This window comes from Ochotona curzoniae, unplaced genomic scaffold (assembly GCF_017591425.1).
Source record: "Ochotona curzoniae isolate NIBS_2020 unplaced genomic scaffold, NIBS_Ocur_1.0 contig_2599, whole genome shotgun sequence".
In the NCBI taxonomy this organism is placed as follows: Eukaryota; Metazoa; Chordata; class Mammalia; order Lagomorpha; family Ochotonidae; genus Ochotona; species Ochotona curzoniae.
This window is the reverse complement of record NW_024465520.1, coordinates 12,273,563-12,298,902: the sequence shown is the minus strand read 5'-3', so window position 1 is coordinate 12,298,902 and position 25,340 is coordinate 12,273,563. Positions and strand designations below refer to the sequence as shown.

General features: G+C 40.2%; 1 protein-coding gene across 2 annotated transcripts in view; it reads left to right on the top strand.

The window, feature by feature from the left end:
* The window catches only part of VEPH1 (ventricular zone expressed PH domain containing 1), a 177,875-nt gene extending 152,742 nt beyond the window's left edge, over positions 1 to 25,133 (top strand). For both annotated transcript variants that reach the window (XM_040974935.1, XM_040974934.1), the window contains 3 exons: positions 7,749 to 7,866; positions 21,727 to 21,863; positions 24,897 to 25,133. In XM_040974935.1, the coding sequence (XP_040830869.1) occupies positions 7,749 to 7,866; positions 21,727 to 21,863; positions 24,897 to 25,133 (492 nt within the window). The remainder of the gene's footprint in view (positions 1 to 7,748; positions 7,867 to 21,726; positions 21,864 to 24,896) is intronic.
* The last annotated feature ends 207 nt before the right edge of the window (positions 25,134 to 25,340 follow it).

Below are 25,340 nucleotides of genomic sequence, written 5' to 3'. Positions count from 1 at the left end.
TTATACTGCTTTCCCAGACACATTGGCCAAGAGCGAAATAGTGAACAGAGCAACTGGGACTCAAACCAGTTCTTCATTATATAATGGCAGCATTGTAATAAACTGGTTCCTGAATATTTTTTTCTTTAAAGATTAGGAAACAGAAGGAGGTGTGATGAAGTTCAATCAGAGCCATAGCTCGTGTGTAATGATTTCCCATTGAAATTCTCCCTAATTGCCCGTATTTGGAGAGAGGAAAGAGTTCCACGGCAGAGAAGAACTCCCTAGAAATACTTTGCTGAGCATTTTTCTGCTAAGTCTTTGGCTAACTTTCTCACAACACTCCCATCATAAATAAATGTCATCATTCTTTGGGCCTCCAAAAAGCCAACAAGGAGGCTGCCTTGGACATGTCCTAGGACTCTTGCCATGCTCTTCGCTCTTGACTTTTACTTTGGATGGACCACTTTCACGTGCTGGTAGCCATAGCTTTGATTGTGTTTTGTTTTCCGATCCTACTGGCAAAGCCATGTTCCAACTTGGCATTGTTGGAAGCGATGCTTCAAGACCTCATCTAATTTCCTCTGAAAGCGCTGCTTTTCTCTGCAGTCGGTCTGGTGCAGCACTTTCGGCACCTGTGGAACAGAAAGTCTGTCCCAGTCTCATTGTTCAGCCAGAAGTGTGTATGCTGGACGAGAGGAAAGACCCATGTCCGGGGCTGTTGTCTCTGTTGCTAGTCATCAGTCCTCTTTTCTTCTTACAGATTAATTGGGGTGGTTTCCTGCTGAGGTTCACCTTCAGCATCACATGTCCCCTTCTTTCAATGACTTATCCATCCGTAAACTGCTCATTTCTTTGGGTGCATTGTCCCATAAACTTTTTATAAAGTGTCAGTGATTTTGCTGTGCTACAACCAAAACTAAATCATAAGTCCAGTGGTTTTTATCCTTAAATCAATTTTAGCAAAAATTGCGTTGCCCTGACAGGGGGTTGTTTTCAAACTGCTATCTCATCCTTTTTAGTGCCTCAAACCAGGTCCTGTTCAAACAAGTCAATATGAAACTGTTTCACTACAAAAGAAAAAAAATTGCACAATTTTTGTTACTAGGCATTTGCTATAAATTTTTTAAAGATTTTTCCTTTTTTGCAAAGTCAGATATATAGAGAGAGGAGAAGAAACAGAGAGGAACATCTTCCATCTGATGATTCACTCCCCAAGTGACCACAATGGCTGGTGCTGAGCTGATCCAAAGCCAGGAGCCAGAAACCAGGAGCTCTTCCAGGTCTCCCATGTGGGTGCAGGGTCCCAAAGCCTTGGGTCGTCTTTGACTGCTTTTCCAGGCCACAAGCAGGGAGCTGGATGGGAAGTGGAGCAGCACCCATATGGGATCCCAGTGCATTCAAGGCAAGGACTTTAGCTGCTGGGCTACCACGTTGGGCCCATGCATGGTTTTCTTACACCTGTTATTCAAGGGAGCAGAAAGGAAGCACCTTCCCACGAGCCCTTCTTCAGTCCAGCAGCACACAGTAGATTCCCCATACATGCTTGGTGAGTATAGATGATGATTATCAGTGAAAAAAAACATTGTAATTTTTTGCTTGCTGCTGGAAAAGAACATGTAAATGCTGGTTTCCTTGCTGAAAATCCTACCAACTATATTTTACTGCTGGTGCTAGTGTGCATGTCTAAGCTTTCTGGACACTTTGAACACTGACAAGCTTTTGTCCCTGTTTCCAGTTTGATTTAAAAAATTATTTTTGATGGCTTTAGCAGGCTGAATTTTAAAAGATTTATAAAGAATTTGTGAATTTAAGAGCATTTACAAAGCTTGTTATATAATTCACCCAATTTGCCATCTTTACTTACTACTCAATCCATACTCTTCTATGAGCTTTTCTCCCCCCCAAAAATGACCCTGTTTAAAATCTGATAGTCTGAACTGCCAACATCCTGTGGTCGGATTGTTTTTCATTATTCTTAGGTGAACATGAAAGTTTGACTTTGTGAGTCAAATAAAATATTCCACTGTATTTATTAGTCCTTAAAGGAATGTGTTCTTCAGAATTTCTCTTTTAAGTGAATCAAGTTCTAACCACACAGAGCCAGAACCATAGTCAGAACTGCCATGAAATCCAAGAAAGAACTCAGTTCTTGCCAACATACAGGCATCAAGGAACAGCAAGGAAGACAGACAGGTCTGTTTCACAGTCTTCTGCAATCCTGAGAGGCTTGCCACACCGACCTCATCCATTCAGGGATACCCAGAGTTCCCTTACGAATTTGGAATATAAAGATGAAAGCCAGTGAGATGCAGTGTAAGTTTGCCATCCACACTAAAGGATGAAACACACGATGGGTCCTTCCATGCTGGATGGCTCGTTGCTTCTGCTTACTGTCTGTCTCTTACTTACTACTCACCTCCCTCCCTATACGCCAGTGCCTTTTGCCAAGTTTCAGATTAAACCTGACCAGTTAGTTCAGCACTCACATCTCATCACTTCCTTTCATAATGCACAATTTGGAATGATGACATCTTTGATTTTTAAAAATGGAAATTTTATTCTTAAAACCAGATTGTATTTTGCTAGATTGTGAAAAAGTATAGACCTGCTCATACAGATCAACAGATGCCTCAGATACAAACTAATGGGTACAGATCAGCCATCCCTCAACCTATTACTAGGAGTGTGGGCTACTTTTCTGGTTAGTGTACCTCATAATTGCTTGAGAGCTTATTTTAAAATGGAAAGGCCTCACCTGACCACAGATGTAGGCTGGGCTTCCAGGGCAACACCCGAATCTTACATTTCAGTAAGTCTCCCAGGAATTCGTGATGTCAAGCCCTCTGGATCCTGAAAGTAAACAGGCAGCATGCCATATCAACATGATCAGGCAACGTCTCACCTCAATTAATAGCATTTTATTCTGACAACTTATCAAATAAAATTAAATAAATACCTGTAATAGTCCTAAAAACATAGGTAGGTTTTTAAGAAGTCTTCTCAAAAGAAGTTTAGTGTCATAGTTGATAAGACATGAAAATTGAAAGTCTAAAAACTGCATTTGTCTTAAGTTAAAGACGGGATCTATATGCTCCAGCGAGTTAAAAATAAAAATAATTCATTGGCCAACTACTATAGGCAAAGGGATACATGTTGTTTTCAAATGTTTTCATTTTTGTTTGAAAAATAAAGAATGAGAGAGAAAGAGAGAGAATCTGATGTTATGGTTCACTCCTGAAATGCATACAAGAGCCAGGGGTGGGCCATGTTGAAGACAAGGCCCTGGAACTCAGTGTAGGTCTCCCACATGAGTGACAGGCTCTAGTACTCGGATCACACTTGTTGCCTCCCTGACTCGTGTTACCAGGAAACTGTACATAGAGGTGGACCCAGGGCTGGCACCCAGTCACTCAGATATGAGACGTGAATGCCCAATGCTACGGCTTGATTGCTGAGCCAAATACCTGTCCCAAAGTGCCATACTGTCTATAGAGGATATGAAATAATACAAAAGTCACTCTTTCTACAGAGAGCTTTAGTCTAGTCAGCCCAGAGCCTCATCAGATGAAGCCTAGCAGCAGTCACACCACTTCTGAATAAAGATGTGCTCTGGATTTCGTCCATGAACCTAAGGAATCATCTTCTCACCTCCTGTAAGAAAGCCTCTGCCTCTTTCATCTCATTAACTATGACTGACTGCTACAGATTGAACTCAATAGTAGTAGCTTTCAGGATTTAAAAAACAGGAAAAGTAAAATTATAGCATAAGTATTCTTTAAAGTCTCTTTCGCTAGCTTATTTGTTCAACAAAGCAGCACACTCTACCTCGATATAGAGACACTCTACCTACATATAAAAATGAATTGTTAATTGAAAGTCATGCACACAACTAAATCATATCCTGGACTCCGTATTGAATACAGACTCTAGGAATAACTGGAGAATCATGTAGTCCTCATTATTATGTGAAACCATTAGGGAATTTTTAGATGTCCAGTTTACATTTCATAAAATACATTAGAAATGTGTGCCTAGAGTGGAGTCTATCAACAAAAGACACAGGAGCACACAAGTCTATGTTGTGTTTTGTATCCGCACAAATAGCTTTAGGACAGAATGCAAATGTGCCAGAACCCAAAGTTCTTCCAGATGTATGCTTTCACTGATTTCTGGAAATTGCTTCACAGAACCCTCCTTATAGCACATGGACTGTGGTGTAAGAAACCGCCACACACTTTCACAAAATCCATTGTGTTGACTCATGCTGTTGTTTGTCAGCAAATTCATGCCGTAAATATCCTCACGTCTTCCCATGCTGCCTGCTTAATTTTTCTCCTATGAGGTTTAATAAGAGATATTTTTATATAGTTTCCCAAATTCCCATTGTTTTTTAAAAGTCATTTAATAACTTTTAAAATTAAATGATGCTTGTCAAAAAAACTCCTTCTTGATATATGCTTACTATGATTTTACATATGTGTGTGTATATATATATATATATATGTTTAAATCAACAGAAACAATTTGAGCTTCAATATGCTTTTAGTATGAGTGAGGCCTGTTTTGGAAGGGACCTGAGAGAATGCATCATGCTCTAAATAGAACCATCATGTTCATTGAGAATTGGCCAACTGGGGCGGGGGGAGGCGTCACTTTCCCTTCCTCTTCCTGGCACAATCTCCTTGTTAGTTTTCAAGCTGCACAAAAATTTTCATGAACCTGGCAACTTAAAACCGCATGTAGTTGTCATGGCCCAGTTCCATAGCGTTGGAACTCCGGTTGTGACAAAGCTAAGTCCTCTGCTCAAAGTCTCATAAAGCCACAGCCCAGGTGTTGACTGGATAGTGCTCACATCCAGAGGATCTTAGGGGAATCTGGTATCAGACTCATCAGGTTGTTGGCAAAAATTGTTAGCAATTTTAAGACTGAAGCACTAAAGCAGCCATTAGGCCCCAGAGGCCCCTCGTAGCTCCTTGCAACCTAATATGACAAATTGTCTCCTCAAGAGCAGAAGCACAGTCCTCCTGTGAGACTGGCCTTATGCATGTGTGCCTACAAGCGAAATAGTGCACATGTGCATAATATGCATGGAGTTGACAGCCCCTCTCCTTTGCCACACTCTTGGTTAGAACCAAGTCATAGGATTCCCTACACTGAAAGGAAAAAGCTTAGACACATATGGATGCCAGGAGGTGGAAATGATGGTGGGAGGGGCAGTCCTGGGGTCTCTCTGCCACAGAGTCACAACAACTGAAATACTGAAGTAGTGATGAGATGGATATGAATTATTTCCTCACTCTCTGAAATCCCAATTGTCTTAAGAGAAATTTGTGATTATTTAAACAAACCAACTCTCATTTCCTTCCCTTAATCAAAATTGTAGCCAAAAAAAAAAAATTTTTTTAAGAAGACTTAGGGAAGATAAAAGATCCAGAAGAATAAAGAAGATAAGTAATAAAGAGAAATAATGAGCCCAAGAACAGTGAAGAGGTCAAACTTCCAAAAATCCAGGCATCATTGGTTGTTCTTGTTTTGTGATTTATTTTGCTTTGATCTTCCACAAATATCTGAAACTATGTGTGCTCATCTGCCTCTACTCAAAGTTGTTGCCAACTTCACTAGTTTGCAGAAGTAGTATCTCAGTTCCTTTTGCACAGCACCTGAATCCTCTGAAGAGGGAAGCCTGCTTTTGGCTTCAGAGCTTGAACACCAGGATGTAGCCTTCCATCTGGCTTAAACTTTTTAAGTAGCTTTCTGTCAAGACAAAGGTGGATTATATGCATCAACCTGGGACCCTTCTGGTCTCAGAGCAGGAAAAATCAAGGAACCTGTAAGTATTATTTTAAGTACTTTGTTTGCTGGTAGTGTTTGTGGTGAATGAAAAAACTGATCTTTAATTGTGTTGGAAACAGAAAAGTGATCTGCATGCCAACGGCCAAGTACAGACTTCAGAGACCGAATGGTTTTGAAACCGATATTTATGAACATCTGCTTTTTCCCCATAAATTTTAATATGGATTTCATCCTTTGAAACCTACAAAGCTCCCAGGTGCTTCTTCTTTAGCTTGGGGAGCATGTTTCTTTTTGTTTTGTGTTTTGGGTTTTTTTCCTTGTTTTTTTGGAAGAGTCTCCTTTTTATGTGAACACATTTGAAGTCACTTTTGTTAAAACAATATTCCATGTATGTGGTTCCTGTTGGAATGCCTGGAATATGGTATTGGATGTTAGGAACACAAAATTCCGTATTCAGCATTTTGAATCTCCAGAATGTCCAATTCCAGAGCACAAACACTAATAGCCTTAGTACAGGAGACCAGTTTATGCCTTTCCCTGTTCAAAACTAGTTAGTAGGTGTTTGTTTAATGTTAAGCACTTAGTGCTACAGGTACAGCAGCCAAAGCAGAACAACCTAGAATCCATGCCTTCATTGTGTTTATGCTGCTGTCAATATAAATGTTCTCCAAAATTATTTCCACTGAAGTTTGCATTGCTATCTCCCATATAGAGTCCTTTGAAAACTTGTCCTGTGCCTATAAATCAATAATATGAACATGCTGGTAGACATATATTTGTTCTTAAGGAGCTTGGTGTATAGTACACACATCACCGCCATCAAGAAAGGTAGAACTGGGAGTCAAGTGCTTTGGGGTAGAAGCTTAGTCACCAGCCAGCTACTGTCTATGGAAATCCCTCTTGAGCAGTGTAACAGTAGCCACATCTTTCAATTCTTAGGAATACTAAGAGGCATTGCTATAGGTAGAGAAGTAAGAGTGTGTGGGCCAGAGGGAAGGAAGTAACATCACAGCTGAGGGGAGGACAAACATGTAAGGCAGCTGGATCCATGCAAGATTAGCAAGGACACAGAATTTCCTTTATGAAGAGCAACCTTTTAACAAGGCAGTTCTGACCACCCCATTACAAAAGATAGGAATGATTTACATAATAGGAGAGCCTCAGGAGGACAGTGGCGCTATTTAATTTGGTTAGGCTAATCATTTTCCATCCATTTACAGTCTAATGGAACCTCTCTCCTCTGCTTCTGAAACAGGAGCACATTGGCAGGAGGCCACAGGTTACATAAAATGTGGGTAGTCCTCTTGATGTGTCAGTCCTATTCAACCATTTGGAGGGGGAAAGTCAACAAACCTATTAATAAACAAGTCAAGCCATTATTTCCCATTAAGACCAATATAGATATGTTATGGAATAGAAAGCACAATTTTAAGGTAAAGCATAAAGCTAAAACAGTGCTGGAGCCACTGGCTGGGGGATTAAACCTGCCCGCTATTTCCTGTCAGCACTGGCAAAGCCAACTTCATGAAACTAGTTCTTAAAAACATATCTATTTACTACAAATAGTTGGTTCTCAAATTTATAGAAAATGCAAATAAAATACAAATCCTCCAAGATTTCCTTCAGCCACACTGAAGCTTTGGATCTCGCCACTGTTTAGATATTTGGATCTTAGATTAGATTTAGGAGCTGTCTCAATAGGTGAAAAATTCCATGCCACTTTGAGCTGACACCTTGCCTCTGGCCCTCTGCCTGTGTTCTCTCACTGTGTATTTAAGAGCACTCTCATTGTAGAGTTTGAACTGACAGCTCCTTTCCCAGGTTCACCAGGTGGAGTTTTTGAGCACTTTCTGGTAACTCAGCACTGAATCTGAGTACTGGCTTCCTAATTTCATGCACTCCGTTCCCAACGTCAGAATGCTGTGTAGCAGGTGGACCAACTTCTGCTCTTTGTGCTATGTTTCCTGAAACAGGATCTGGACCAGGTACAGCTCCATCTGGAGGAAGTGAGGTTCTTTGATGTATTTGGCTTCAGTGAAACAGCAGGAGCGTGGCAATGCTTCATGTGCAACAATCCTGAAAAAGCAACTGGTGAGAGACCCCCACACCCCACTTGCTGCTAGAAACCATTTGTGTCCCTGGGGTTTGCAGCCATTCATGAGTCTCCCTGTTCAGGTCAACATTCCTCTTGCTTAAACATCCTATGTTGCAACAATGAGATTCTCCTCATTTCCTCCACTTTGTGCTGAAACAGATGTGTGTCACTAAGTGACCATGGGAGGAAGCTGTTGGAAGAAACAGGAAACCATAGAACCAGAAGTGAACAAGGGAAACTGGCCCTTTCCTATATGAGGCCATGAATAAAGCAGGATCTGTCCTTTTGCCCTGAAAAGCATTTTTCATTTCATCCAAATGACCCTTTAGGATTAGATAAAAACAAGTATTCTATCAGGGTATTTTCCAGAACAGGAAGGAAATGAGACCACACTAAATGAGTAAAAGAGCACACAGACTGTTTTAACTCACAGTTATCCTTCGCACTATCACCTGATGACCGAATTGTGTAAGTGGACCATCTGAAGAGTAGGGAATCATTTGAACAATGCTCTCCCCAGTGTCTGTTCACCCTCACCCTGCTTTTTCCCTGCCATTATGCCTCCTTAATACATTTAACTCCATTTTACCAGTGGAAGAAGGTTGAGTTTAAGCCTGACTGAAGAATATTTCCTTACTGATTCGCTCCTTGAGAGGAGGGAGTTCTCCATGTTGATGCTGTTCTGGAACTGCTGTTTCGGCCAAGGAAACAGTGTGAAGAACTGTCTAACACAAATCCACTTTGCAGCTGAGCCATGCTCCAGAAAATCATCCATGCAGCATCTCTACATAGTCCATTACTGTGCAGGGTTTCATGCCTCTTAGAGATGACCCATTGCAGCAATCTGCCTTTCATGAGCTGCCAACACGTGGAGGCCGTGTGGAAAAAGTGTGTCGAGTTGGCCATATGGAGATGTGAGGGGCTTGCAAGGATGCATCAATTAAAATGCATTACCCCATGGAAAAAGTATGGATGGAAGAAGCTGGCAGTTAAAGACACCAGCCTGAGGGTGCACATTTCCCTGGCTGTTTATAGGTCCTGCATTGAGTCAATGCCAGAGTGAACACCCCAACTTTTGAAAGCTAATTCAAGCAAATAAGGAACTGGGGGACTGAATGTCTCCATTATAAAACTTCCTAATTATACCTTATTTCACATTGTAAAAAAAGCATAAAAGAAACTTTGAGAGCATAGTGTAATAAGGTACTTATCTTGGGTGGTTCTGAGACAATCTCAAGAATTTTCACTCCAAGTAAGCTGAGCCCTTAGTTCAATAAATACGTAACCATATCTGGCTGCGGGAGGCCTCAGAAAAGGGGCTGAAAGTTAACAACACAAAATGTTCTTTTAATATATGTTTTCTCAAATTCACTGCCATGCACTCGAAAAGAACATTCTGCACATTCACTCTTTCTTATTTGTGTTTCTCATCATTAAATATAGACTAAAAACACACAGCTATAAAAATTCAAACAAGGTCAAATATTTTATAGAAGAACATATTGAACCAAAATGTTTGGCCCTGGAAACGAGTGTGTTTGGATTTCCTTCCTCATTTCCGTTTGCTACATGAAAAGGGATTTGAGTCTCACCAAAAATCCTTGACTCTCTGAAAAGTTTATGTATGTTGTTGATTTCATATTTTACATAAGCATGTAAATCATACATTTAATTGATGTGAAAGGAATGACATAATATTGCTGCCAAATATGTTACTCATGGGGATGGTATTTGCATCCACGTTCTGCTTAAATTCTAAGTTTAAAGATGATCACGACGGAGGAATATGTATTTTATTATTGATCATGCACTGCTGGCATGGTGCTTGTATCCATTTTTCAGTTATGCAAAGCATGTTTACTGCTTTGCCAGGGAGTCTTTGCACGCTGTCCTTTGTGACAGGAACGTGAGCAAGGTTCCATATCTACTCTGATGAAAATTTATAATCCAGTTAGATGCTGAAGATGTATGTGAAAAAATCAAGTGCCTTTGTATGTATTTTTAGTGTGCAATAGACAACTTTAAGGGAGTGAATGAATGAATAATACTTAGAAATGAGAAAGTCAAATGTGTCTTGAACAGTAAAATGTGATGTTTCAAAGTCTATGTCTTCAAAAATGTATTTATTTATTCATTTGAAAATCAAAGTTACAGAGCCAGAGAGAAAGATGGAAGAGAGAGATCATCCATCTGTTGGTTCACTCCCTAGATGACCACAAGAACCAGGACTGGGCCAGGCTGAAATCAGGAGCCAGGAGCTCCCTCTAGGTCTCCCTTGTGGGTACTAGGGGCCCGCACTTGAGCCATTCTCTGCTACTTTTCCCAGGTCATTAGCAGGGAGCTGGATCAAAAGTGGACCAGCCATACCACAACCAAGTGTTGGCAAACTGAGACTATAAGATGAACCATGTCAATCAATGGATTCTGGAAAGATTTCATTGTGCTTGGATTGGCGAGATCAGCAGTAATTCAGAACTGTAGAACTATCAAAACCTCTACATCGGGCACTCTGGGATGGTGTTGGGTGGCTGTCCTCCATCCAATGGTAGAGGTATTTGGGAGGCTGGGTTGGCTTCCCCCCATCTCTTCCCTTCCCCCAGAGGCAGGAAGGGGAAAAAGGAGAATGTGGAAACAATGGTCTCTTCCACTTTCCTGTAGCCCTTGATCCTTTGCACCCTAATCATTTATGTAAAAATCACAAAAAATATAAATTTTTTTGAAAGTAGAGCAGCTAGAACATAACCCAGCACCCACATGGGATGCTGGCATCACAAACAGCAGTTTTACTGACTATACCACAAGGCCAGCCCCACATCAAACATAGAGCTAACACATCTGCAATATATGTAGATCTGATAAGCATAGGTGGTGCTGTCTGTTCCTTGAGAGAAGCCATTGCACACCAAGTGAAGGAGCTGTGTTTACAACTGTGTCTGCTGGGCACTACTGTGGATTTCATCAGTACCCCATCAGCCTCAGGAAGGAGTGGCCCAAAGGAGCAGCATTGAAGACTTGGGAAAAAAGACTAAAGAAAATGAATGTCTTGAGAGATTTATTTATTTGAAAGACAGAATTACAGAGACAGAAAGACCTTTATCCAGTGGTTCGGTCCCCAAATGGCTGCAACAACCAGAGCTGGGCTGGTTAAAAACCAGGAGCTAGGATCAAGGAGCTTCATCCAGGTCTCCCATGTCTGTACAGGGACCCAACTACTTGGACTTCACTGCACAGCTTTCCCAGGTACATTTACAGGGAACTGGATTGGGAAAGAAGCAGCTGAGATGCAAACCAGCATATCTATGGGATGCCAGCAGTGTTACCCACTACATCATAGCTCTTTCTGACTCCTATTTCTGGGTCTTCCTGTCTCTTGAATAATAAAAATAAATTAATTTATTAATTTATTTATAAACAACATTTCATTAGACATCAAGAATAACATCTAAAAATGTAACATACCTGGTAATGTGCAAATTAAGCCAAAGACTTCTTCAGAAAGCAAAGCAGATCCATGACCCACAGGGTCACCTGGTACATTTTTCCTGCTTGGGTAGAAGTATTATCACCATCTTTCCATGGACCTCACCTGTAACACATAAATTCATAGGAATTTTAACTTCTTGTGATCAGTAAATATTTTATCCAAGTAAGTACAAGTGAAGTCAAAAGTAACTGAGTACTATGCTTTCTCTCATTTTCTCCCCATACTGCCTCTGTTTTACAAATCAGAAAAATGAAACATAGACACACAAAATTCTCCCTACACAGTGGGACCTGCTGGTAGAATCAAGATTTTAACCTGAACAAGATTATTTCAGAACCAGTAACTTTAAGTTCTAGGGCAAAGCTAAGCACATTAAATGTTGGAAATTCCAAGAATAATTATTCCAAAATGTTGTAACATATTATAAAGGCCAAGAACAAATTTAATATTTGGGAAGTGATCTACATTCTCAAAACTTACTCTTCTAAAAGAGGAATAGGGACTTTGGTATGATCATGTGTTGGAAATGATTACATGAGGGAAATGATTATAGTAGAATTGATTTCCAGTCCTTCCAATTGCTGACTTCAGTTTGTGATAATCATTTGATGAAAGTACAGAGTTAACATGAAGCAGTGATTATAGTAACGCAATAACCCAGGGAGACTTGGCTTGTGTTCATTGTAGATCCCATTAGTCCACATGAATGATAGAACAGAGATTGAGTAAAACGAACTCATTTCTGGAAAACCAAGACAATCTCATTTATCAGTCTCCCTTGTCTTGGAACTACACAGTATATGCTGTCAGTTAGTCAGCTGGGTAGTCCTGGAGCACATCTGGCTTTCTATTTAGTCACATTTTTAGAAAGTAGAAGAAAGAAGTAGGTCATGACTTTCTCTCTTTTGTTTGGAAACCTCACAGTAAATAAATTTGTTCTTGCGCTCACGCCCTTTTCTACAGTCTGAGTCATCCCGGGTGCTTACTCTCATAGTCACTAGACATTTAGAGTTGGAATGTGATGGTCAGTAGGCAGCCTCCTTGTGATGGTCAATAGGAGGCCTCCTGGGTTCTAAAAGAAAATACAAGAATTTATTCAAGCAATTTTCTATCATGACTTCTTTTTAGAGTCTGACTTCAAAAATTTGTAAGAGTGTGTTGTCCATGAAACCTGAGCAAATAGAGAAAGTATCAGAATAATATCTGTATAAAAAGACCTCTCCTGTTAGATGTTCTTCAGAAGGTAGCAATGATGGACAGCCCTCACACGGGTTAGAGGACTTTCTGTTTCAGATGCCAGGGAAGAAATGGGCTAAATGACTGCAGGAAGACTAAGCCCGTAAGACCATAAACAGCCTTCTGAATCCTTCAGTATGAAAAATTGCTATTTGATTTCAATACCAAATTTCACAGGAAGAAGGCTTAATTTGGATTTACACAGTGTTTGAGTTTGTCCTACGATGTCTCCTCTTCTATCCATATGTGTTCAAGTACTCTCATATTTTAAATCTTGTTAGACTACCAAAAACAGTGCAATATTTTGTAGGATAACTTTACATTTTCAAATTTATGTAGATGACAACCACCGACTATATGTTAACCACATAAAATTGAACCCCAGATTATTTGTTTAGAGATATTTTGAATTACTTAAAGACAAAACAAACACACACCTATCTACTTGGGTAATTTATTGCTCTAAAATCTGCTCTAATTTTTTGTGATATCGGCATTCCTCTCCCTGCTAAACCTTCCCACATGCCTGCACATGTTCTCACTCTTTCTTCCTCTCTCTTTTTCAAACACAAAGAGAAAGAGAGAGCCACCACCCCCAGGAGAGAGAGAGAGATCACTCCCAGGCAGAATGAATTCCTTTTTCCCTCTGCATTTTCTTTCACCCGCTCACATGCACAGGGTGTGTTGCTCTCAATCTCCCATTCTGGACAATAAATTACTGGAAGAAGAACCACAGATTGTTCATCTTTGTGTGTACTACTCAGAGCATAACTCTGCATTTATATATCAGATATGCAGAGTTATGCTCTGAGTAGTACACACAAAGATGAACACTGCTTCTAAGGCACCTCCAACTAAGTTGATTTACATTAAAACTCATGACTGTCCCTCCTGTGCAACCAAAATGCCTGATCTTCCAGCATTCCCTACATCACTAAACATGGCTTTTGCACAATCTGTTGCATCAATCAGAGATCTACTGTTCTCTCCATTGCCCTCATCCAATAAATCATCCCAGGATTGAGGGTTTGACTTTGTCAGCTGCTCTCAGAGCTATCTGCCTGTCTCTGTAGCCTTAGTGCAATCTACACCACCTGTTACCTAAAATAATGGCGGCAGCTCCTGCATTCAACTCTATCCTGGACCCTTCATTCAGCCTCCCACATTATAGCCAGAATGATCTCTTGGAGATAATGACTGGGTAATGCCATCCTTCGCATGAGGTCTTGGATAGCCTCGGTATCTCTTAGCTTAAAGGCAAACACCACACAAGTTCTTCATAGCATGATGCTGAAGAGGTCTCCAGCTTCATCTGGTCCCCCTATTTCCTCCACACTCTCTCGTCTGCCCAAAAGAACCTTCTTTTGTTTCCCACACACGCCAACCTCCGTTCTGCCACCAGTCTCTTGAATACGCTTATCCTGCTGCCAGCAAGCCTCTTTTCTCTTTTCTTCCTCTAGTTCATGTAGCTCTTAACCTTCTGATTCAAACTCAAATCCACTGCTTCATGGACACCTTCTCTACCTCCTCGATTAGAGTCAGGGCCCTCAAAGCACCTCAGAACTTTGCCCCATAACACTGTCCCCATACAGCTGTCAGTCACCTTGACTTGCTACGTGTGATTGGTTAATGTCTGTTTTCTCCAGCAAACAGTAAATTTCATGCAGTTGGCTTCTTTCATTTATCCTTCTTCAATCCTTACATAAGTAGTATTTACTAAGCAAATGAGTGACTAAATTTTCTCAAAAAATCTTCAGCAGTAAATTTTTTTCAATCAAGTGATGACAAAAAACATATTAACAAATCCATTTTAGGAGAAAAAGTTACATATTTATATCTTTACATTTGCAGCATATCTTTTGTGCCAAATACATACTCTTTGTATAATCTCTTCTCCAGTAAGCTATTTTCAAAAGCAGATAATTTTAACAGAATATGTGAGATATTTATATATGTATATGTATGTAGGTACATATATGGGTATATACGTTCACATATGTGCATATAGATTTGAGTGTGTGTATATATGTCAGACAGCATGTGAGGGTGTATATGTTACAGTTAAAGCTTTTAATGCAGACATTGTAAACTTCCATTCATTGCCAAAAGGTTGGAGGCCAAGTGCTGAACTACTATGGATAAAACACAGTTTGAAAATTCCCTTAAAATCTTAACACGTTTCAGAATATCAAGAATGTCCAGCCAGGTAGGATCTGACGCAAATAAATCAGATTTTTTCCCATTGCTATTCAAGTTCTACAACATTCAGACAGTATGGGAAAGAGCTCAACATTTAAAACTATTTAAAGTTCTACAGCCATGGCTGTTGCCAGTAATATCTACCCATGAGATCTTATTAGTGAGACTAAGTGGGACCAATACAAGATATCTCTTATTAAAAATTTAATCTTAAGATTGAGTACTTGTTTTCCTTGATTTCCACCTGATGATAGCCTATTGATCGCATTAATTTGTCATTATTCAACAAGTCCAGGCCAATTTTTTTTTTTTTATCAACTTCTCAGAATGACACTCATACCTCACTGGGTGGGACACAAAGATTAGTTACGCCTCACTGTGGTGTTGGGGATTTCTCTGCACACCCATCCTTAAAAAAAGTTCTGTACCTAAACTGATGACACATGTCTTGCTAGAGTTATAAGCCAGTTCAGACCACCCGAAAAACAACCAAGTTCAGCAAAATCAAGCTTCAACACTATAAACAGCTAAATACTAAAATGAAAATAGACACGAGAAACCTGAATAGTAATCTATAGCCTATTCTTTACTTTCAAGGAAAGGTTCCAACAGCCTTTTCCCATTCTTGGTATTATGATTTCACTGCTTGATATGTTACATGACCTACTGCTCTAATGGAGACAATAATCAATTTAAAATATCACAAGAAACTGCAGGCACTTTATTCACATCTTATCAATTCCATTACCAAAGGTTAAAAGATTTTTCTCTTCTGAATCCATGGTCTTCCCTCTCATCTCCCTTCCCCTTTCCCCCATAATGCAATCACCTCCAGGCTGCAGTGCACAAGCTGCTGTGGAATGAGAACAAAAAACTCAGGTACAAACTGCCCTCAAATAGGCAAACTGCAGGCTCAGAGTCTGTTCCACCTTGCCCAATTGAATATATAATCTGTGCTTCATCCTTTTTTCTCTGAGCACCATTTCTCCACTTCTCCTTGTGCACCAGGCTGCCATGCAGTAACTACATCAGCAGCCCCCTGGCCTCCAGGTTCCAGTTATATGGGGTTCCTAATGGGAAGTCCTGGGAAGGGAGCAAAGTCAGGTCATCTGTTCACAGTCACCCTTCCCAATTAGTCACTGAGTGTATCCTCTGAACTCTCCACACAGTGTCCCCACAAGTCCTAACTCTTTCCCCCTCCATTCCACTTTGGGCAGAAGGTGTTATGCCCAGCTGGATGCCATCCCCAGGGGCTGCACCTTACCCACACCTGTATAACTAGTCCCTTCATTAGGTGCTTCAGTTACCAAGCTCAAGCTGTCCTTTGCTTCCATCCAGAAGTCTGTCTGGTACATGGCTAACCCTTCAGATTGTGCAAGGCTTCCTGGGCCTAGCAGGACTCTCACAGACTCTGGGCCCTCTCTGCTGGGACTTTAGAAAAACTTCCTAATAGTGTGCTGTGAGATCTATGCATGACTGATCTTTCATGGTTTTCCTGGGTCTTACACCTCGAAGAATCGTGCCCGCAGCCCTCAGCTCGCAGTCCATGACTTTGCCACAAAACCACCACTGTACAAATTTGCCTCTCAATTCGTTCAGCTTCCTGGGCTCTGACATCTGCCTTCCCTCGTGTTTCTTCCTCCATGGATCCTTCTCTGTGTTCTTCCTGGAAAATCCTTGACCGTTCTTCATCAGAGCCCAGGACTCATGTAACCACTTCCCAACTAGGCACAGGATTTCCTGAAAAGCTTTTAAGTTGATAAACTTGGCAGTTGGGGTTCCATTTGCAATTCAGAGAATTCAGTTTCATAATCCATAAATTTTTTAGCCAGTCGATAGTTAAAGAGAGGAAATCATAGATAGTAATAGACTTTCTTGGCCAAATTGTGGTGTTTTGAACAAAGTAATGCACTAATTATAAAGTTCTGAAAATGTATGACTATCCAATATGTTCAATGAGAGCAAGATTATTTTAGATGCATGACCACAGAATCATGCTTCATGTAATTTATCAATTGAAATATTAAAAAAAATCTCCAAACTCAATATACTTTCCTGTTTCAACCATGAAAGAGGCGTGATATATAAGAATTACTTGCTTACAAGAGTATGCTATGAGGCCCAATGTGGTAGTCTAGCGGCTGAAGTCCTCTCCTGCACATGCCAGGATCCAATATGGGCACCACACTAATCCCAGCTGCTCCACTTCCCATCCAGCTCCCTGCCTGTGCCCTGGGAATGTAGTCGAGGACAGCCCAAAGCCTTGGAACCCTGTACTCCATTGCAGACTCAGAGGAAACTCTGGGCTGCTAGCTTCAGATCAGCTCAGCTCCGGCCGCTGCAGTCACTTGGGAAGTACACCAGTGGACAGAAGATTATTCTTTCTGTAAATCCGACTTTCCGAAAAAGAGAAAATAAATCTTTTTAAAAAAAAAATTTATGAAGAGTATGCTATGGGTGGTAGCATATGTGAAAATGACAAGTGAGATACAATTATTTAAAAAAATACAGGATAAGAGCTGAAAAAAGAAGTGAAGATTTTGCCCCTTTTTTCCTGATTTTTAAGTTGTTTTTAAATTAATCTAATATTCACAAATAGCCTGGCTTCTACTGAATTCTCCAAAGCTAACTCTGATATCCAAACTAGGATCCTAATGTTCAGCCATTTTAAAATTCCACTAAAATTTCCTTCCAAAATCCATTTCATGAACATTTTCCATGTGATTAATTTTCACTGACTACAATGACAAGTCTTTGTTTAGCAGCTGTTTCTGAAGCTCTTCATGCTTTGTTCTCAAGTAGGCCTATTGTTTTGTTTTCAGTCTCTCATCACAGCAATCTGGCATATGATATCTTGTCCACCCCTTGCTTGTAGTGGCCCATTCAACAATTTTTCCAACTGCTCCTTGCTAGCTTTGGTTACAAGGGTGAGGATACTTTGAAAATTTTGTGCTTGGGGCTGCTGTTGTGATCTAATGGGTAAAGTTTTTACCTGCTAGAGTCCCATATATGAGCTGCTTCTACTCCCTAACCAGCTCCCTGCTAACGCTCATGCGAAAGCAGCAGAAGATGGCCCAAGGTCCTGGGGTCCCTACACCTAAATGGGAGACCCAGACCATGAAGCTCCTAACTCCTGGCTTCAGCTAGGTCAAGCCCCATCCATTGAGGCTATATGAGTGAATAAGCAGATGGAAGATTCTCTCTCTAACTTTGAAATAGAAAAAGTAAGTCTTTTTAAAAACTTGTGGATGTAGTTGGCATTGTGATGCCGCCTAAGACGCTAGCATCCTGTATTGGAGGACTATTTTTGATTACCTGCTATCCTGCTTCCTCTCTAACTCTTTGTTCATGTGCCTGGAAAGCAACAAAGGAAACCCCAGATACTTAGACCCTGGTTATAGTCACAGGGGACCTGGATGGAGCTCCAGGCTCCTGGCTTCAGCTTTTGTGGCCATTTGAGGAGTCAAGATACAAGCAGATGAAGGAGTCTCTCTCTCTCTCTCTTACTTTGCCTTGCAAATAATAAATATTTTCTCTTAAAAAGTTTGCAGAAAAATTAGTTAGAATATAAGCTTATTTGGTGCCAAAAATGTTTAAATTCGTGTGTAGTTGTTTTAGACTTCACATTTTTCATGAACTTTTTAAAGTTTGCCCTTCATCTTCCAGAAAAGCATTTCAGTGTACTTTTATAAGAAACACAGTAGCTAATTCCCTTTGTCGGATCTAGAAAGATCCTTATATGCAAATCAATTCTGACTTTGAAACATCTCAGAGAGCATAACTATTTCCAGTGCCTCTTTGAGTAAATAAGAAAGGCTGACACAGCACCGTTATGAGTACGTTATGAAATGACCTTAGTTCAAACCTTGTTACTAATAAAACCATGACCAAAACAGCAAATGTGACTGCAAACTGTGAAGTAGATTCTTTAATGCAAGTAGGGTTAAGCAGCACATAGGTGCTTTGTGCATTACATTTTACCATTTAGCCTCTCCAAAGTGTCTTCATGTTGGCTGTCGATGCCTCAATATCTCTGTAAACCAGGGCATATTGTTACTCTTCCCTCCGCTGTTCAAAGAAATTGCAGTTCTCATGAGAGAACTCAGAATCTAAATCTCCTGCATTCCCATGCAAAATCCTTGAACAGTTACAATAAAATTAACATTTTTCCACTTTGAAAACATGAAAAATGGGTGTTGTGAAAACATTTAATTTTTGGCTTGGATGTTACATTTTTATTGATTTATTTTTTGTCTTTTTCCCTCTTGGGTCCCCTCTGGAAGCATTCTTTTCTGCTCTCAAATAGGCTGCTGTGACCTTTATGGCTTAGCTTCCAGCTCTCATTAAGCAGGCACTGAACCCCAAGACTGCTACTGCTGTCAGCGGCTGCACTGCAAAGGGGAAGGGAGGTTACCTTAGCCAGCCAACAACAGAGTGTAGAGACCACACAAAAGAAACAGCCCTTATGTTGATGGAAAATTTAAGTTTGTAAAAAGCTTGACTAGTTGGCACCAGCACAATGGCATGATAGGTAAACCCTCTTCCTGCATCACTGACATTCAGTATGGGTGCCACTTCCAACCCCAGGGTTCTCTATTTCCAATCCAGCTCCCTACTTATGGCATAGGAAGGCAGAGGAGGATGGGTCAAGTATTTGGGCCCCTGCACCCACATGGAAAACTTGGAAAAAACTCCTGGTTCCTGGCATTGGACCCACCTAGCTCTGGTAGTTATGGCCATTTGGGGAGCGAACGAGAGGATGGAAAATCTATTTCTCCATCTCTCGTTCTTTCTCTGTAACTCTGCCTTTAAATTAAAATAAAACAACAACAACAAAAATGTCATTTTTTAAAAGCAAACAAAAAGTATTACTAGCTTTAAAACGTTAGAAACTCAGAAGTAGATGTGTGGCACAGCATTGAGACACGGCTTGGGATGCCCACATCCCACCTAATACCTGAGTTCTGATTCTACCTGAGGCCCTAGTGTTCTGATAACACACCCTGGGAAGTGAGAGGCGATGGGGCAAGAGTCTCTGCCATCCACATAGCAGACACAGTATCAGTTGGGCTCCTGACGTCCTCCTGGTTTGGGCCTATTGCGGGTATTTGAGGAGTGAATCAGCAAGTGGAAGTTTCTCTCTCCCTCTCTCTCTCTCTCTCTCTCTCTCTCTCTCCCTATATGTGTATGTGGTGTGTGTCTCCACCCCCTCTATCTTTCTGCCATTCAAATAATAAATAAACAGAATTAAGAAAATCAGGAGATTCCTAGTAAAGCAAAACAGGACACTGAAATAATTTTTTTAATACTGATGGTAAGTTATGACTGGCTGAAATTTCTGCATCCCCCAACCTCTGTTATGCACAGTACCATTCACCATGGAGCTCCAGGATGCTCTTTATCAATGAGATTTCAGATCCAATGTCACCTCAAATGCCCAAGCTCTTTCCTGGCCACTTAACTGAGGACACACCAGCCCCTCGCTGTCCCGTGGTCCCTATGGGATTTCCGTCATAGTGCTTTTCCTTGTCTGACAGCATAGTTAACGCATGCTTTCAGTTCCTAGCCTTAATTTGCAATTGATAACTGCAATAATCAATTTGATAGCCACCAGACAGGCAAGGAAAAACATTAAAGCTCCCTTGTTAAAACTCTGTTTATGATTGTTCTTATATTCAAAGGGCTTTATCAAGATGAGCAATCCTCTCACATGAGCTAGTTATGTGATCCATCTTTGAAGAAATGACTGCATAGGAAGGGCAGATGTGTTGATACAGCCAAACAGAGTACTGTCTGGATGTTTTCAAAGGTGCTTCGAAACGGAGTATAAATATATCTAAGTAAATACTGTCCCACACTAAAGTTGTTTGTTGATCCTCACACAGAAATCAGACTTCCCTAGAAATTTGAAAAGTAGAGCTGATATGGCTGGTAAAAGGAATAAAACTCTTCAGGTCAACAGCTAAACTTCTGATATCGTAATGGATCTTCTAATTCTATGATCACATGGAATCACACATTCTCTGCTTCAGTGGAAGCTTAAGGTAGCCATTCAGTAAACACAGACTCCCTCATTATTTTTCCAGGCACTGTGTTAAATGCCTGGTAGTTCAGCAGGGAACAAAGCAAAACCATGCGCTTCCAGCTAAGTGGGAAACACTCCAATCAGATGAACACCAGTACCCATCCACAAAGGTTGATTTCTGATATAAAAGAAACCTACTCTGTGCCATGAGAACATACATATGCAGAGGGAACTGCTCCGGCCTAGGGTGACACATTTAAGCTGAAACGTGAAATGGGCGGTTGCTTCCCAGCTGGCAGTAGAAGCACGGAGAGATTACGGATGATTCAGAGTGGATATGTGTACAAGTTGGGTACACTTGCCTTGCTGTTCAGTGTCACGGCTTTAGGGAAGCAGGTCTTTTGGGGCACTGCATCGACTTTTGCTGCCTAAGAGCTAAACAGACTTGGTTTATGATGATGTACAGAGCTGTGTTCCTCCACCACCTCATGTGTCATAAAGAAATAGAAATAATAGAAATTTGGTTATTTTATTACCTAGTTCCTGGCATAATGAATAGTAGAAAATGAGTTTTCAACATCACAATGAATCCATTTGGTTATTCCAAATGAAGGAGCAAAATCCTATTTAAGGAAGGCAAGCAGTGCAAAAACCCATGTATTTAGATGAACCTTAAATACTATCAACCAAATGCTCTTTTTGTGAATTAATTGCTTTTGAAAACCTCCCGGAAAGCTTTCAACACTCCCATTATCATATCTACATTGTGCATTCTCTTAGGGACAAAAGAGGCCAGGTAAGCTAAATTCATACTTTATTAGCCCTGATTCATTTGTATTATTCTGACTTTTGATGACTTGCCAAATAAATAATGGAAACCAAACGGTTTGATCATCCTATTACCTTCAACAGTTATAAATCAAGATGGCCAGCCTCTCATAGAAGGAAAACTTAAGGAAAAGCAAATCAGATGGAAGTTCATCAAACGATGGAAAACTCGCTATTTCACACTAGCTGGAAATCAACTCCTGTTTCAAAAAGGAAAGTCTGTGAGTTCCTCTGCAATTTTGCACTTGAATTTTTAAGATCTTGATATCTGTCAGCCAGCTAGGTTGTTTTATTCTGAGTTAAAACTCATTAAACAATCAGTCTCAGTTTTATTTTGTTGTCATGTTCTTTGGTCTATTCTGTTCCGTTTTGTGCCAGTTGGTCCCTTGTGCCTCTTCAGTTTATTATGGAAGATACCTTTCCTTTTCAGAAAAGGAACTACATGTTAGTAGGTAATCTTTACTCAAAAACCAATACATAACATTGAGAACCAACTATATATTAATATTGACTCTGATTCTTTAAAATAACTATAGGTTATTTTTGGAAGTGTGAAACTTAGAAAAAGGGATAATAGACAAGAAAAGAGAAATGATGAAGATTAGCATAACAAAATACCTTTCATAGTCAACTAAGTTCAACTCTGATCAGGGAAAAATACTCATATCTTTCATCTAGCCAAAAAGTGGAGTAAATTTATAATAGAATTAATAAATGTTCACCTAATGTAACTTCACCTAATGTAATTTACTATCTGAGCTAGTACACTCAGTAAATATCTATCATCTGAATTTTCAGTGGGAAAATGTTGAAATATTCTTCACCTATCAACAATGTAAAGGCATGTCCTTTTCATTTAGTGTTCATCTATTCATTCAAGATCATAAGGAATTACATCTTTACCTACTTCTTGGTTCTTTTGAAATACAATCAAAGTAACTCATGTGTGGTATTACGACCTAGCGCAGCCAGGCACACCCCAACCCCAGCTTTTGCATATTCCAGCAGGTGGCAGAAAATGTTATTTAGCCCAGCGCAGGGCTCCCTCTTGGGCAGGTGCCCTGGACTGACCCAGACATAGCCTCGGGTCTCCCCCTTCTAAACCACACCATCTCAGCTTCCTCACCTACCTGCGATTTCAGTGGCCTGGTCTATGAAATCTCCAGAAATCATTCCTCCCCTACAAACATCCCTGAGCCACTCTTATTCCAATATGTCCTCACATCCCCTTCACCAGGGCAATCTGCAGCCGCCAGGTCTCGGCACCAGGGTGGTATGTCCAGACCCAGCATTCCCTGCCTTCCCCACATAGCGTTAAAAAAAAAAAAAGAAAAATAGAATGGGCAACTATGCTGGCACACTGGTTTGATTAACACAAAATTGGCATTAACCAGGCTCATAATGCCCACCAGCCTTGGCTGCTCTTCTCCCAACAGTATAGCACTTGACTAGGTACAAGGCAACCGAGGCAGTTGCCAACAGCTGGGACAATACATCACTAGATGAAAACTGAGTAATATTTGTCAATTCTCTGTAGCAACAGTTCATTTTCAGATCAGATCAAATTCAATCTTTAGTTGTAAATGTATGAGTGAGAGTCTTTTTTTAGATTTCTTAGTCATTTGGGTTATTTTTAGAGGAAAGACAAGTATTTTAGAAAGAGGACTGAGTCTGGAAGACATTCTACTTTTGTATTATACTAAATCTCTACCAACTTACCAGGCTCCAACTTTCTCTCCACTCCCACGTTAGTTGATGACTGTAGAAATGTTGTATTCTCCGCCAGTTTGTCCACAGATCAATTTCTGTACTGTAGGTGAATTCAAAGAAATACAAAGTTATTACTATGAAATGCTCAGTATAAAACAAATTAGGACAAAACAATGGTGTCTAAAGTAGCTTCCTGTACGCTTCAACCTGAAAGTATTTGGAAAACCCTATACAATACCTTACAATATTGCTGCATCAACAATTTTATCCTAAATGTAAATAGCTGACTTTCAAATAAGTCTCTAATAAAATAAATAAGCAGTCACCCAGATGATAGTGTTCACTGAATTACATTTGAAAAGCAAAAGATCACTCTCTCCTGTGAATGTAGCCACTGGAATAAAACAAACTTTACCTTAATATTAAACACTATTTTTTTAATTACACAAATTGACACTTCTTTAGTAGAAATGTATAAAATATTTCTTATTTCTTTGAGATAACATCTCCCACAGCATTTTTATTCTGATTACCCTGCAATAAAACCATCCTACAGATGGACATGTTATTGTTCTGATTTCTTGTGGTCCTTAGTCTCCGAGTGGTAAGATTTTTCTGATTGGCTTATCTTTCTAAAAATGTATATTATTTATGAAAGTCCATATTACAATACCAAATTTAGTAAATCATTTTTAGCATTAAAAATTGAAATGTTATTGACTATGCATCTTTTCATGGAGTAGCTGAGGAGTGATCTGGTTGCCCTGGCTGTCAGACATTAATATTTTGAGGTGCTTTCTTGTTTGATTCTCCCGAGACTTTTCTAAGTTGGGCAATAAATCATGGACATTTAAGTTGAGCTAAGAAGGGGACCTTTCATTGTCATATTGCGGAGGGGTGATTGTAACAGGAGAGGTGGGAAAAGGATTGACAAGGTTCTCAATCACAGGTTCATTTTCCAGCAGACAGTATGTAATGAGAAAGTGCATAATTCCTCAAAACCATCCATAATTACCTACAGCGGTGACTTCTCTTCTTGTAGAGGCACTTCAACCACTGCTCCGATAAAAGACAAATGTAACGCCATTGCAAATTCCTCCCATGGCATTCTAAACCAAAGCATGCTTCCAAAGCTGCAGGGAGTTTTGAAACCGTTTGATCTACTCTAACATTGGAACCCTACTTATTAAATTAAGGGCTTGGCAAACATTTTCTCAGTATTAGCACAAAGGAAAAATCAGTTTTATACTTCTCAAGCTATCTGAAATTCAGAGTTAATAGCGTTCCAAATAGAAAACAGCAGAAAATCAAAGAATCACTACTCTATAATAATTTTCTCTCACCTGGATATCTTATGCCGATTCGTGGTACTGCAACAATGATTCAGTTATTCATCCCTTCAGTTATTTTAGCGACTCACTGAGGCCTTAACATCAGTGTCAAAGGTCTTGAGCTATGAAAGTAAAAGGTTACTGGCCCTCTTGGAAAATGTTTCACTCGCTAGTAGGCACCGGCTCACATTCTGTTCTTCCCATGTATTTCAGAAAGATGATCCTGATGACTCTCCAATAGAGCTCAGCAAAGTACAGAGTGTAAAAGCCGTGGCCAGGAAACGCAGGGACCGCTCTCTGCCCCGGGCTTTTGAAATCTTCACAGACGACAAAACCTACGTGTTCAAGGCCAAGGATGAGAAGAAAGCGGAAGAGTGGCTGCAGTGCATCAACGTGGCAGTCGCCCAAGCAAAAGAGAGGCAAAGTAGAGAAGTAACGACTTACCTATAGGACCTTTCCCACAGTCTTCATGCAGCCATGTACAGCAGGCAGTGCCTTATCACTGCCAGCGTCAAGAAAAAGGAATTTACCAAGCCATGCTGTTGTTTTTTACTAGTAACCGCAGAACAGCTGTCTCTAACGCCGAAAATGGCAAGATTCTTAGCAAATTTAATATCCTAACAGCGGTTGGATTAACTTCAGAATATCTGAAGCACA